At 48.8% G+C, this 13,458-nt stretch overlaps 5 protein-coding genes and 1 non-coding gene across 8 annotated transcripts; 4 read left to right on the plus strand and 2 right to left on the minus strand.

Annotated features, from left to right (window-relative positions):
• The first annotated feature begins 13 nt into the window (after nucleotides 1–13).
• ONS95_007019 (uncharacterized protein) lies at nucleotides 14–1,967 on the plus strand. The gene is made up of 2 exons (XM_058500508.1): nucleotides 14–545; nucleotides 593–1,967. The coding sequence occupies exons 1-2, from the start codon at nucleotides 90–92 to the stop codon at nucleotides 1,487–1,489; spliced, it is 1,353 nt and encodes a 450-aa protein (XP_058349324.1). The 5' UTR covers nucleotides 14–89; the 3' UTR covers nucleotides 1,490–1,967.
• Nucleotides 1,968–2,535: 568 nt separating this feature from the next.
• Nucleotides 2,536–2,641, minus strand: ONS95_007020. Its single transcript has one exon. It is a non-coding gene; the product is annotated as a tRNA-Ser (tRNA).
• A 177-nt stretch (nucleotides 2,642–2,818) lies between these two features.
• Nucleotides 2,819–4,892, plus strand: ONS95_007021 (uncharacterized protein). The gene has a single exon (XM_058500509.1). It carries the CDS (start codon nucleotides 3,105–3,107, stop codon nucleotides 4,344–4,346), a length of 1,242 nt encoding a protein of 413 aa, XP_058349325.1. The 5' UTR covers nucleotides 2,819–3,104; the 3' UTR covers nucleotides 4,347–4,892.
• Nucleotides 4,893–5,253: 361 nt separating this feature from the next.
• MET2 (homoserine O- acetyltransferase) lies at nucleotides 5,254–6,887 on the plus strand (the record flags this gene model as incomplete). The annotated part of the gene is made up of 3 exons (XM_058500510.1): nucleotides 5,254–5,308; nucleotides 5,367–5,757; nucleotides 5,807–6,887. 3 exons carry the CDS (start codon nucleotides 5,254–5,256, stop codon nucleotides 6,885–6,887), a joined length of 1,527 nt encoding a protein of 508 aa, XP_058349326.1.
• Nucleotides 6,888–7,270: 383 nt separating this feature from the next.
• ONS95_007023 (uncharacterized protein) lies at nucleotides 7,271–10,167 on the minus strand. Of its 3 annotated transcripts, XM_058500511.1 has the most exons (6): nucleotides 9,812–10,167; nucleotides 9,658–9,757; nucleotides 9,509–9,606; nucleotides 8,495–8,598; nucleotides 8,347–8,448; nucleotides 7,271–8,303 (listed from the first exon to the last, which is right to left on the minus strand). In XM_058500511.1, the coding sequence occupies exons 3-6, from the start codon at nucleotides 9,512–9,514 to the stop codon at nucleotides 7,451–7,453; spliced, it is 1,065 nt and encodes a 354-aa protein (XP_058349327.1). In that variant the 5' UTR covers nucleotides 9,515–9,606; nucleotides 9,658–9,757; nucleotides 9,812–10,167; the 3' UTR covers nucleotides 7,271–7,450. The 3 variants fall into 3 exon arrangements, with proteins under 3 accessions (XP_058349327.1, XP_058349329.1, XP_058349328.1); XM_058500513.1 differs by having other exon boundaries at nucleotides 8,495–9,606; XM_058500512.1 differs by having other exon boundaries at nucleotides 7,271–8,598; nucleotides 9,509–9,757.
• A 765-nt stretch (nucleotides 10,168–10,932) lies between these two features.
• On the plus strand, nucleotides 10,933–12,969 carry ONS95_007024 (uncharacterized protein; the record flags this gene model as incomplete). The annotated part of the gene is made up of 2 exons (XM_058500514.1): nucleotides 10,933–11,830; nucleotides 11,876–12,969. 2 exons carry the CDS (start codon nucleotides 10,933–10,935, stop codon nucleotides 12,967–12,969), a joined length of 1,992 nt encoding a protein of 663 aa, XP_058349330.1.
• Between the last annotated feature and the right edge of the window lie 489 nt (nucleotides 12,970–13,458).

The following is a 13,458-nucleotide window of genomic DNA, read 5'->3' on the forward strand; positions in this document are numbered from 1 at the left end:
AAATTTCTCGAAGCAGCTCGATGCGCGATTCTTTATCCTACCATCACAACGTCGTACTCTCCATATAACAAAGGAAACCACTTCTTACTATGGGCAAAGGCAAAGGAAAAGCTGGTCGCAAGGAAACGAAACTAGACGCCAAAAAATTAAACCAGGAACCAAAAATTCCAGGAATGCCAAAACCACCGAGGCCAGAAAAGAAGGCGAAGAAAGTCCTGTCGAAAGAGGCGAAGAGCGCAATACAGTCTAATCTTCTTGGATCTACAACTCTCTCGCTGCCAATTGGTCATCCGAAGCCGCTCGTGAAGAGTCCTGTGCATGCGAAATGGCCGGCGTTGTTTAAGAAGCACCTGGGGGTTCTGGAGTCGCATATCAAGGCGCTCGATAGAGTGATGCAGAATGTGAAGAGTGAGATGGCAGACTTACCTGAGAAGGAGAGGTTGGATTTTGAGTTGGGTGAGAAGGGCAATTGGAGGATTATCTGCGGTATGATGGACAGGGCGCGCGAAGCTTTTACGACTGCGCGGAGTGCTGCGCAGGGTATTGTGAGTTTACATGAGATACTGTTTGAATATATATTGATTATCTACAGATTCATGCGAAGCATCTGCAAGATAAGAAGGGCCTCGGTGTGGTTGGAACGTCTTTCGAACGCCTCGAACCAGAACTCGACAAGAAAGCTGCAGATATTGGATACAACCCTGCCGGAAAGGGCAAGCTGGGCAGAAACCCCGAGGATGTGGATGAAGACGGCGACAGTGAGATGACAGACACATCAGATGCTTCAGACGACTCCGATGCAGAAGAAATTGATCACGACGTAGTAGCAGACAACACAGATTTCATCCAACTCAGCATCGGCTCCAAGATGTCGCGCTTCCCATCAAACGGCGCCAAACCTGCGACAGCGGAGGAGAATGCTACTGCAGTCGAGCCCAATCCCTACTTCGTCGTCGATATCGAACCCACACCCGTCAATCTCCAACCCGCCGAGCCGAAGAAGAGTCGCAAGCAGCTCAAGGAAGAAGCAGCTCTCGCACGAAAAGCCGCGCGAGAAGCCAAGAAATCCGCATACGAAGCATCTAAACTCGCAGGCCCCAAAAAGCCCACCCCACAACCAGAGCCAGAAGTCGATTTCGCAGCTCTCGAAGCAAGTTTACAGGCTGAGATTGCGGCGGCGACAAAGATACAAGAGGAAGATGCAGCTAGAGAGTTGTCGAGGAAGTCGAAGAAGAAGCGTAGGCGGAGCAGTGGTGTGGATGAGGAGGTTGTGGAGAAGAAGATTAGGCTGGATAAGGAGAAGGAGAAGGAGAAAAAGGGCAAGGGAGAGGAGGATACTGATGCGGATGGTGGTGCTGTGGAGGAAGCGAAGAAGGTTAAAAAGGAGAAGAGAAGTAAAGAGAAGAAGAGGAAGGCGGACGATGGTGCTGATGGGGAGGAGCCTGAGGAGGGGACTAAGAAGAAGAGGAAGCATAAAGGGGATGCGTAGATGGGAGTGAGCTGGGAAGGGAAGAGCAGGTCTTTGCTTTACGATACCATGGTCTTTTTCTTTGCTGTTGTATTGTAGATAGCTGGGTTGGAGGGGGGGTTGCATAGCTTCGGGAGTACAAAATAGGAGTTTTTGCATTGTCATTTTATGTGTCTTTGACTTCATGGATCATTTAATGGTCCTGAATGTTTCATACAAATGTGCGGTGACTCCTCCTACGGATAGATGAGAAAATTTCAACAGGCTTATCAAAGTCTGCCGGCCATAGTTGAGGTTTGATGGTATTACTTACTATGCCAGGGCCGTAACGTGGATTCCAGTGGCGTAACCATAAGTCCTTTCTTTCGAACATGTGGAACGCTCAAATGGTTCCTGATGGAACCTTTTCAGCCTAGTCATACATTCATTCCCTTTGAATTCAGTTTGGGAATCCTTGGAAGCTGGATTGAATAAGGGAAGAACGATTGTTTTGTTGAAGAGGTCTAAACCGAATGATAATCGTACACAGTAAGCTTAGACAAATCCTGTGAACCCTGGAAATGACGTATAGAAGCAAATTGCGAACGAGAATCAGTCAACTTTGTAATAGTTATTCATTACGGAACTATAAGAGAAAGAACTGTAGTACACACAGTAGCTATACGGAAAACTGAGTAGGACATGAAAAAATGTAACGCGGGACACACAGAGCGCAGGCGTGCAACGAGGGACAGGATGCGCTGTGGGGCGATGCTTCAAGAACATTTTGGAAAGCTAGTTGATCTCTCACTTCCATCAAGATAGGCCTACTCAGATTTGGACATGAAGGAGGACGTAAAGTTGATCTCTCACTTCCATCAACATGGGCCTACTCAGATTTGGACATGAAGAAGGACGTAAGTAAACATGCTGTGCACAATTAAACGAAGAGAAAATAAAGTGCGGGTCTTGGATGGTTGCCCCGCTTGAAGGAGTGCAAGGCTTAGCGGAAGCGAAAAAACTCAAACATATCAATCACCAAGAGCAAAAAGAGAATCTCACTTTACTCCATCCAAAAAGCAAAAGAACGTCGAAGGCAGGATTTGAACCTACGCGGCCGAAACCATATGATATCTATCGGGTCCTGAAGAAGACCGTTCGAGTCATACCCATTAACCACTCTGGCACTTCGACTGGAGTTCTTTGATGACGACATTTGTGCTTATTTGAATACATACGAGGAATAGCTTTTTCAGTCGAGTCTGGCTGTGGCTGTGCTGTCAAGATGGCGCTAAGGCGGGCCTGCTTCGGATGTGGGTCTAGGAGCTTTTGCCCGGCCGAGGCGTCTTCATATCCCGAGCGTTCACCGTTCCGGCACCGGCAACACCGCGCGCCAGGCCATCTGATGCTTGTTTACTGAGCGAGACTCTGCGGTCCTGCTGGTACTTTCTGTTTACTACTACTGTACCAGATTCCTCAAGCAGAATACCTCTTTGTGCCTGGAAAACCCAAATCGTTCGGTCTACGACTTCTAACTGCAACGTTCTAGCAGCACGGCCACAAATAGACTGGCACTGTCTATCGGCCAACTGAAGCTCACACCGCAGTGCCCAAACTAGGAACCCATTCATGAGGTCTCCGCCATCGATGCGCAACAATGGATTCCACCCAGTATGGTTCCGAAATGAAGGACTCTTTTAAAGAAGTGTCCTGGCAAACCGCCTGGTGGTCTTTAGTACCTCTTGCTATCGGAACTATGATCCAGCCTTGTGGCAATATCCTTGGCTACAAAGACAAGAACTTCCGATTCTACATTCGCGCATCGCCACTAATATGCATTGCGGACGTCGTCCACTTTACCATCATCATTCTGCTGGGTTCAAGCCTCAATCGTCAGAGATTCATCAAAAATATCAAATACGAACTCAATGTGCGGTTCAATGGCGATAGCACGGAACACGACATCCAAAATGCCGAAAACACAAGGCTGATGCGAATCGTTCTTCTTGTGGTTGCCGGGATTCCCTGCCAGACTATCAAACTGGTTGCTATGACGGGAATTCCGTGGACTAAGACCTGGGCACTAATGTACTTTATCTCCATCTGCTTCGGAGAATCTCTCATCATCCTTGCGCGTTCAAATAGATTGAACAGTCCTGTTATCCTGGCACCTCCGAATTGGCGAGGTCACGGAGCAATAAGCACGCTCTCGAGCTTTACAGAGGGAAATACGCTTGCCATTCCGGTAGCGATCTACTACGGCGTGGCGGTGACAACAATCTTTAGCATCATGTGGCATTACTGCGACCATATCACAGAGTCTGTAGCTATTTGGAGAGGTCCTGTGGTAGCTGCTGTTTTGGGATTTCTATTTATAACTATTCCGATTGCTTTAACGTATTGCCTCTTACTTTACCTTGCTTCGAAGCCGTACAAAGTCTGGACTTTGAAAGTTTTCTTCCTTATAGGGACATCTCAAATTATATGTACTACTGCGCTCTTCACTTTTCTGCAGCGGTTTGCAAACTGGAATGCGCTTATCACGTATAATTTTCCATTCGCTGGATATGCTGGTTATCTCCATTCAAAACTCATTGTTCTTGATAGGCCTCAAGTTGCTCTGCCTGTTTATGAGTCTTTGTTTACACTGGGAAAGTATATTTTCGGGGGGTTTGTGCATGTCACGGTTGTAGCTTTGAGCCTTTTATTAACTTTTATGATGCCTGTATCAATTCTCGACAATAAATTTCTTCTGAGAGTGTTCAAGATAGACACCTTGGAAGGTGCTCAAGCAGTTGTTGTTTTCATAACTACATTTGGTCTCAGTTTGGGATACTATTCTGGCCTATATCTTGGAGAGGGAACTAGAAATCCAAGTTGGGTTGGTGTGTTCGGATAGTCAAATTATGATTATGAGGAAGGGAGGATGTTTAATATATACAGTAACGAACTTAACTGTTGATGATAATACTAAAGTAGCTATACAGTATCATGCCCCTGTCTAAAAGCCTAAGAGAATTCAAATCTGGATGGCCAAGATTGTGAAAACGTAAACTCATCCCCATCAGCTAGATAGGGTTGAAAAATATGTAGCGGTTATGTGCCCGAAGTTCAGTCTCCACGACCCAAGTCATGTATCTGTATCTCCGAGCACAGCGCTTGATTCCCAATCGGTCGAGTTCTTGTGTTCTTATAACGACAACTAATCTTCAAAGCCTGGACACACATACAGTATTGACTCTTCAACTTCTCGTCTTGTAGCAATTTTGAGCTGTAACAGCTAAGTGATGAAGATTACATAGGTAGAGACATGCCCATTAACATTGAAAACTGATGGACTGATGGTGAGTCACGTGCTTAATCATCGTTACCATTCGTAGCAGAGTACGTAGGATAACATCAAACGTTAATGGCGGGCCTTCGTATATTGGTGCTAGGAAATAACATGGTCAAGTTGGTGGAAGAGGTACCTTAAGGAGGTACTTGTTCACATGTAATAGGTGCGGAACCACATCTGGCACATGCAGCCTACCGTTCCACAGGGCCCACTACTAAGTGGAACGGGAGGCCGAATCTGTCGCATCCGCGAACGGAGGTTCGCGCTGAATCTCAGTGGCCCCTGAACCCCCACGCACTGCAGAAGCACGGGCGATGGCAACGGCGTCCAAAAAACTGGCTCCCGACTGGATGCTGATGACGATCTCTGACTCTTCTCAATGACTGAACACTCAGAGCCACTCAATTATTTAACCTCCAGCATTTCCCCGAATACTCCATTGCACGGCAATTCTTCTCAACATCTCACAATGGCTAGCAATTCGCAATCCAATGGCAGAGAAATGCCAATGCCTCTAAAATACGGTCAGTCTTCCCCCCACAATTACCCCTCCATGAAGACCAGTGACTGAATACGTCCAAGAAAGAACGCAACAGCAACCCGAGAACCCATTCGCAGCTTTGATACCCGACCAGACCATTGCAATCATTCCATCTTTTACCCTCGAATCGGGTGTGACTCTGCAGAATGTCCCTTTGGCATACAGTACTCGGGGCAAACTCTCGCCAGACGGAAACAATGCTATGGTAATCTGCCACGCCTTGACTGGCAGCGCAGATGTGGGAGACTGGTGGGGTCCTTTGCTAGGGGGACCAGGGAGAGCTTTTGATATCTCGAGATTCTTCGTGGTGTGTATGAATAGTCTGGGAAGTCCTTATGGGAGTGCGAGTCCCGTCACTTGCAAAGATGGGAATCAGAAGAACGAGAGATATGGCCCAGAGTTTCCCCTCACAACAATAAGGGACGATGTCAAGTAAGTATACCTCTTGTTATGTTCGGATAATCGACTGACTATCTCTAAGTATACACAAATTATTGCTGGACGATCTAGGGGTCAAACAAATTGCTGCAATCATTGGCGGATCTATGGGAGGCATGCTAGTTTTGGAATGGGCATATTTTGGCAAAGACTACGTCAGATCAATCGTACCGATTGCAACCTCGAGTCGACACAGTGCTTGGGGTATAAGTTGGGGAGAGGCACAAAGACAAAGCATTTATACGGACCCGAAATATGACGACGGATACTACCCCTTCTCTGACCCTCCTACGGCTGGTCTCGGTGCAGCGCGTATGTCTGCCCTACTCACATACCGAAGTCGCAACTCTTTCGAGGCAAGATTCGGGCGGAATACACCAGATGCATCAAAGAAGCAAACAATCAGCCAAGATCAGCACCCGTCGACTCCTTCCGAAATACATCTAGCAATACACAACGACGGCCACCGTTCTAAACGATCGCCTCTCTCAAGACCTGGCAGCTCGGCAGACGTTACATCTCCTGCTCCACAAACAAACGGCACCAGCGAGTCGTCAAATTTCACTGATCCCCAATTCCATGGCGCCACCGTGTCGACTTCACCTAGCACGAGCAGTCCTCTATCGGACCAGAAGCGGGGAACATCAACCTATTTCTCAGCACAATCCTACCTCCGCTACCAGGGCGAGAAATTCGTCAAACGCTTCGACAGCAACTGCTACATCGCCATCACCCGCAAGCTCGACACCCACGACGTCTCGCGGTACCGCGTTTCCGCCGAGTCAACCACACCCATCGCCGACGCACTCGCCCAGATCCAGCAGCCGACTCTTGTTCTCGGCATCGAGAGCGACGGACTCTTCACATTCGACGAGCAGAAGGAACTCGCCGCGACGATTCCGAACGCGAGACTGCGTAAGATTGATTCTCCTGAGGGCCACGATGCTTTCCTATTGCAGTTTGAGCAGGTCAATCGGCATATTTTGGAGTTTTTGAATGATGTGCTGCCGGATATTATGAGTGCGCCTGGGAGGGAGGCTGTCGATGCTGAGAGTGGTGTTGGGGCTGTTACGAAGAATAGTACGTTTGGGGAGGCGGAGGTTGAGGATATTACGGCTTGGTGAGGTGGGGAAATGGTTTGATGATCTGGTATACCCAACAAAAAAGCGAAGACTTTTAAATTTTATGTCGTGTTTTATATATATATACTTGCGACCTATAGTTTTGTGAAGAACTGCTACATTTTCCGGAATTTCCAGGTGGCCGTGTGCTCGCTCTGCTACAACCGCCCAGCTAGGAAGCAGCAACACTAGTATTGTCATTTGCTTCTCTTGCTTCATGACTCATCGCATTTTCTCACGGCAAGTGTCCCGCAACAATGACCAGGCGGTGGTGGGTGAAGCATCGGGTAGGCTGAGATGAGCCCAAGCCCAAGTGAAACGACGAAAATATAGGATTGTTCGAAGCAAAGGACAGAACAGGAGAATTGAGAAGTGAAAACTTGTTTTGGTTACATGACTGTATAATTTGTAGCATTGTACTTTCCAAGCTTGCAGTAATCTTGGCTCAGCTCAGTGTTGAGCCATAAATACTACTTCGGCTAACGATACACTACCCACCCCCTTCCTCGCCGAACATCTCGATACAATGCAAACCTATGCACAAACATGTCCCTAAATCTATCACCCTACTTCCTCTGCCTCGTAATCTCAAAAGCCCTCAACAACCCCTCAACCGTCGTCCCCACATTCTCAACAATAACCGGCATCTTCCCATAACTGCCCTCACGCATGACCGCCACCAGCGCAAGATACTTATTAACCTCCCTTAGCATAATCGGTCTCTTCCCATCCGTCAGCACAATGGTGCTCTCCGCCTCCTTACACGCAATCTGATCCTCGAGCTTCTTATTCCACGGCGGGCCCTCCAGATACTCCGTATACTTCGCGGGGCGATTCCAGCCGTAGATCTCGGATATGTCGACGATGACGTCGATGTAGTCGGAACAGATCTCGTAGGAGGGCATGTCGACGGGGGAGCTGTCGGTGGCGATGTAGATCTTGGAGAGGACGTCGAAGAGGTAAGCCTTTTCGAAGCCCGAGGCGCGGCAGAGGTTGTTGAGGAGGGCCTCGAGGGTGGGCAGGTGCGGAATGAGTTTCTGGATTACCTTTGAGAAGGCCTCGAAGATGCTGTGGTTGTAGATGCTGGTGAGGTGGAAGTTGATGGGGGCGTTTTCGACGCCGTGGTCCGAGAGCTCGTCTTGGATGCGCTGCGTGATGTCGCGCTGGATGTCGAGCTTGTAGTCGTCTGAGAGGCCGTCCACTTTGTGGATGAATACTTCGATGTTGACGTTGGGGTAGGAGGGTTGGAGGTTGAGGATTGTGCTGTTGAGGCGGTTGATGGCTTCGAGGTAGTCGTCTTGGGCGTCGATTACCCAGATTAGAGCGCCGATTTCGCCGAAGATGGCGTCAAGGTCGAAGGACGGGTCCATGAAATCTACTTGGCCTGGGAAATCCCAGACTTGAAAATCCATAAAGGAGCTGGATCGTTAGCGGATGTTGAGAGGGCAAGTAGATTCCTTACTGCATAGAGTCTTTTTGTATCCTGGCTGTAGATTCGAGGAATAACGTTTCGTTTGGTGGCATCTTATGGAATACCACACTGGAAATAGACGATTTGCCGCTCCTGTTTTCTGTCAGCGAGGTCAAGAGGCCAAAGGATAACCACAAACCTTCTCTGCCCCATCAACAGCAATCTTGGCTTTCCTTTTGCAGCAGGACCAGGTGCTGGACCTGGTGCTGTAGCAGCATCTTTCTTGGTGGCATTGAGGCGGTTCTGTTCGTAAAGACGTTCAAGATTTAGCTGGGCTGGACTGATATAACGAACTGGACCTTGACGAGGAGGACCATTGTAACTGCGATCCATCTTGGTTCTCCTCCTCCCATTATGAAGAAGCGTCATGATAGAAAGAAGTAAAGTACAAAAGTAGATAATTGAGACAGTGGTGATGCCTGCATAGTACAAATGTGATGTGATATTTTCACATGTGAAGGGGGAAGACGAGTATGAGGAACTGCCTCCAGATGACAACAACCATGCTACACCTCCAACTCTAACGCCCACAAGATACAAAGCTAATCTCCAGGTACTCTGTTTGCACGACAGTCTACCGATTATGAAAGTCTCGGCTCGATCCGATCCCGAGAATTCGGCATGTACTAAGCAGCAGCTCGAGATGTGATAGCAACATGCAGGAACGTTGCCCACCACCCAAGAATTTTGGAGATACTTATCAGACGAGTATCCAATAGAGCAGGACAGGAAAGAAGCAGATTTTCAAATATAACAGACAGACAGAAATAAATAAAGCAGGAGAAGAGATAATATTGCCACTATGGCTGAGCGCAGATATGACTTAGGTCGTGCTGTCTGCCAGCTGCCATCGATGGTTGGCTCAATCCGAACGATTCATCTTGAATCATGAGCGTGTACCACATCTCCCATCGAGTCAATATCCAGGACAGCAAAGGAAGAGCTGCGCCCTACTCAAGCCAAGAGACGTTGTGTACCATTGCGTCTTCTCGCATTCCACAGATCTTACTCTCGTCTAAGAGGGAAAGCACGCACGCTATAAACAGATCGTAACTCTTGATACCTGACACAAAAATAGTAGAGAAGTTGCAAAGCAGGAAGGGACACTGTTTGAATCCAGTGACAGGAGAAACGACTCGACTTCATGACGTACCTCCATCGTGATCTGTACCACGCCCTTAATGCAAGGGAGATGACCTTAAAGGTACGGTACCTGTGTCGTCCCGTGCCCCCTGATTTCGCTCGTTCGATCTGTCTGTTTGTTGGAAATTAATTCTAAGGCTGTAGGTAGGCGTGGAAGACCTCGAGAGGCTACCTCTCGGAAGTGTCTGATCAAGAGCGGGCCGTAGCTTGTTGGATTATTGCATCCGAATCAAGAGCCTCTCAAAGCTACAGTACAATACTGGGAGTCCCTTATCAGTGATTCGGCTCGGGCTGGAACGACAGGTCACATTACTTCACGGCCCTGGCTTGCCCCCGCAGCAGATCTCTGTACGCTGCACGTAATTAATGTGATGTCTTGTGTCCCAATGATCAAATGATGTAGGACGGAACGCTGCGGTATGGCGAACAGAAATGATAGAAGATGGATAGGCGAGGATTCCGAGATGAAGTGAGGCTTTGGACCAGGATCTCTACTGTACGAGAGTTTGGCGGCGGGGGGAAGCGAGAGATCGCTGGCTTAGCTAGCCCAGCTAGCCTGGCTGGCTGGGGCTGGCTGGCTGGGGCAGGGGAAATAGGTAGAAAGTGCCCTGACTCGACTTCAGGGGAAACTTGATACTTGATAATTCAATTCAATTCAATTCAATTGGTAAGGTAACATCAGAATATTCTTATGTTTTTTAACTCGACATCGACTGAAAGCTTCTCCAATCCAACTATTTCTACTTCCCACCTACCTATTTCCGCTCCCCCTCCCCTCTACAACAATGCGAGTTAAACCCTGCCACTTCGGGGCACAGGCCAGGAACAGCAAAACTTTATCGCAGCATGTCTTAAATTGTTTTTAGGTGCAATTTGCAAGCAGAGAATAGACAGAAATATCTCTGCATAAAAAAGTGCTTTTCAACGCACTCCCTACCTTATGTTGTTCTTCGCCAAGTTTTCTGATGATCTGGCACTAATCGGCCTGCCAATGGAGTTGACTTCCAAATATAAATTTAGGTTCGTATCTATTTTCATTCCTGCATACCATAGGTTACTTCGTTACCTTAAGGTTACCCCCTTCTCGTACTCTTTCCCATGCTCTTGTCACGACATTCTCTCCCCTCTCAACATCTCCATCCTCACGCACGACTTTACGAACCTGGTTCTCGGCGCAGTCCCTGACAAGACGTTACAGTATGGACAATACCCCTGAATCTTAATTTGCGATTTGATTTGATTACCTTAGATACATTCCCGTCCAGTCCAGCACTTTCTTTTCTGGGCTGGGGCCCATCCCCGTCCTTTCACTCCTTTCGGCTACGCCACCAAGGCACTATCTACCCGCTGTCATCACCAACAGATTACCGCCCGCGCGACCCTTTCACGACTTTTTCTTCTCCTTTAATCTTCCTCTCCTCCAACAATACTTTCATGAAGATATCGTCGCCCATCGCAATGACCTTCTCAGGTCCCCCTCGACGCGCCGGAGGTATCGTCCGTTATCTGGTGCTATCCGTAGGCATAATCGGTATTCTCTTCTACTTGCGACGAACGTCCCCGACATTCAGCTCTGTCCACCAACCTGTCGCTGTCACTCCAGAGCATCTGCCGATTATTCCTGGCCCACAGAACCCGACAAATCCAGATGTACAGCCTGCAGGACCAGAGAGGCCAGCAGGCGGCGCCGAGAAGCCCCTGGAACCAGTCAAACCAGCAGACCCTCTGAAGCCCACAGAACCAGTCGCGAAAGCTCCTCAGCCAGCCCATCCGATCGATACTCTGATTGGAAATGCAGGGGACGTGTTTGACGTTCTGCTGAAGAAGGAGAGCCATGATATTAAGGGGGCAGCGGCAGAGTACAGGAAAAGGAGAGGGCGTCACCCACCGCCAGGATTCGACCTATGGTATAAGTTCGCGGAGGAGAATGGAGCGGTGATGGTAGAGGACTTCTTCGACCAGATCTATCATGATCTTGCGCCTTTCTGGGGTCTGCCACCGTCGACGATGCGAAAGGAGGCACACGACTATGAGATGACTATCAATGTCCGGAATCATAATGCTTCGACAACTAGTGGATGGTTCTGGACTCGGATATGGCAAAATATGACACAGACGATTGAGCATCTGCTGCCGGATATGGACATTCCCCTGAATGCAATGGATGAGCCAAGAATTGTGGTCCCCTGGGAAGAGATTGATAAGTTCATGGAGATTGAGCGCACTACCAAGACTATGCCTCCACCAAGTGAGGTTATTTCGAGTTTTGGATCATTAGGAGACAACCCAGATCCAGATGTGGAAGTGCGGGACAAGAACTGGACTGACACCAGTATGTGTAATTGCCAGGTTATGATTGATCGCTGACATTTGCTAGGGCCATTTTGGAAGATTGCCGCAGCAGGATGCCATCCTGACAGTCTCGCGCGCCAGGCAGAGGAGCAGACCGATTTCTCGAACACTCCTCAAATCTCCCTTGCGCATACGATCCCCCATACATTCAAAGGTTACGTCTCCAACTACACCCTCTCTACGGATTTTTGCCATCAGCCAGATCTACAAGGTCTCCATGGAATGATGATTGATCCTCTTTCGGTTTCCTCTACCAAGACCCTTTTCCCGCTCTTCGGAGGATCCAAACTTCCTACGAATAATGAAATTCTCCTTCCCGCGCCGATGTACTGGAACAACGAGGAGCGGTTCTCGGGTGGTAACGACCACGGAAAGCCTTGGCTGGAGAAGATGGATAAAGTGATATGGAGAGGAGTCGCAACAGGAGGCCGTAACAAACCCACGAACTGGAAAGGTTTCCAACGCCACAGATTCGTCGCCATGACAAACGCAACCCAAGTATCCGCCGCCGAAAACTGGAGCCAAGTCCCCAAAAATTGGGCCATGCCAATATCAAGCTATAACCTCGCCGCACAGCAAGAAAACAGACTAGGAGATTGGACAGGCGAATGGGCAGACACAGGATTCGTAGACCTGATGTGTGTAGTGCCCCAAGTAAACGGATCTTGCAACTACACGTCCCCCAGCTTCTCCCTTACCCCAGGCATGAAAATGGCGGACCAGTTCGACCGGAAATTCCTCCCCGACATAGACGGCAACTCCTTCTCCGGCCGCTACCGCGGCTTCCTCATGTCGACGTCCCTCCCTATCAAGGCGACCATCTTCCGGGAATGGCACGATTCGCGCCTCGTACCCTGGAAGCACTTCGTGCCCATGGATAACCGGTTCATGGATTTCTGGGGTATCATGGAGTACTTTTTGGGCTATCAAGGCGAGAATGTCAAGATTGAGGGGCATGATAAGGAGGCGGAGAGGATTGCGATGGCGGGGCAGGAGTGGGCGAATAAGGTGCTGAGGAGGGAGGATATGCAGATTTATGTACTGAGGTTGTTGTTGGAGTATGCGAGGATTAGTGATGATCATAGGGATAAGATGGGGTGGGTGGGGGATTTGGTATGAGGAGAGGAGAGGACAGCACTTATTCTCTTTGAATGACTTGGGGAGAGATGTGGTTTGCAGGACATTTCTTTTGTTTTGGCTTCGATTTCGGCTTCGGCTTGGGATTCGGGGTGGTTGGAGATGGGTGGGGAAGATACATACGCATCTTATGACGCGATTTGACTTCGGCTGGGCTGGCTTGCTGGTAACTGGCTGATCGAGGGATTACAGGACGGCAGCAAGAGAATCCAGGAACACGAGCCCGAACCCTAGAGGAGACAGGGTGAACTTGTATCTGGGACCAGCGCTGGCGGGAGCATGTACAATTTTGTTGGCTTGGCTCGGCTCGGCTTGGCAACGAAGCTTTTTTTCTAGCAGAACAGAAGACGGGTTTACACTGTGGGCTTGCATGCTGGCATGGAGAGGAGTACGGCGTACCCATGGACCGGCCTAAGATGCCTGTATATATGCTTACTTTGTTTGTGGATTTGCTATGTACTTATATAAATA

The sequence above is a fragment of the Cadophora gregata genome, assembly GCF_030347475.1.
Source record: "Cadophora gregata isolate MNR1 chromosome Unknown scaffold_19, whole genome shotgun sequence".
Lineage (NCBI taxonomy): Eukaryota > Fungi > Ascomycota > Leotiomycetes > Helotiales > Ploettnerulaceae > Cadophora > Cadophora gregata.

Bases quoted from the DNA above. Each gene is read 5' to 3' on its own strand.
- ONS95_007021 (XM_058500509.1), top strand. From the start codon at position 3,105: ATGGATTCCACCCAGTATGGTTCCGAAATGAAGGACTCTTTTAAAGAA.
- ONS95_007023 (XM_058500513.1), bottom strand. From the start codon at position 8,724: ATGACGCTTCTTCATAATGGGAGGAGGAGAACCAAGATGGATCGCAGT. The intron at 8,449-8,494 runs GTTTGTGGTTAT...GACAGAAAACAG, and splicing joins CTGTTGATGGGGCAGAGAAG to GAGCGGCAAATCGTCTATTT. The intron at 8,304-8,346 runs GTAAGGAATCTA...CTAACGATCCAG, and splicing joins ATACAAAAAGACTCTATGCA to CTCCTTTATGGATTTTCAAG.
- ONS95_007019 (XM_058500508.1), top strand. From the start codon at position 90: ATGGGCAAAGGCAAAGGAAAAGCTGGTCGCAAGGAAACGAAACTAGAC. The intron at 546-592 runs GTGAGTTTACAT...GATTATCTACAG, and splicing joins GGAGTGCTGCGCAGGGTATT to ATTCATGCGAAGCATCTGCA.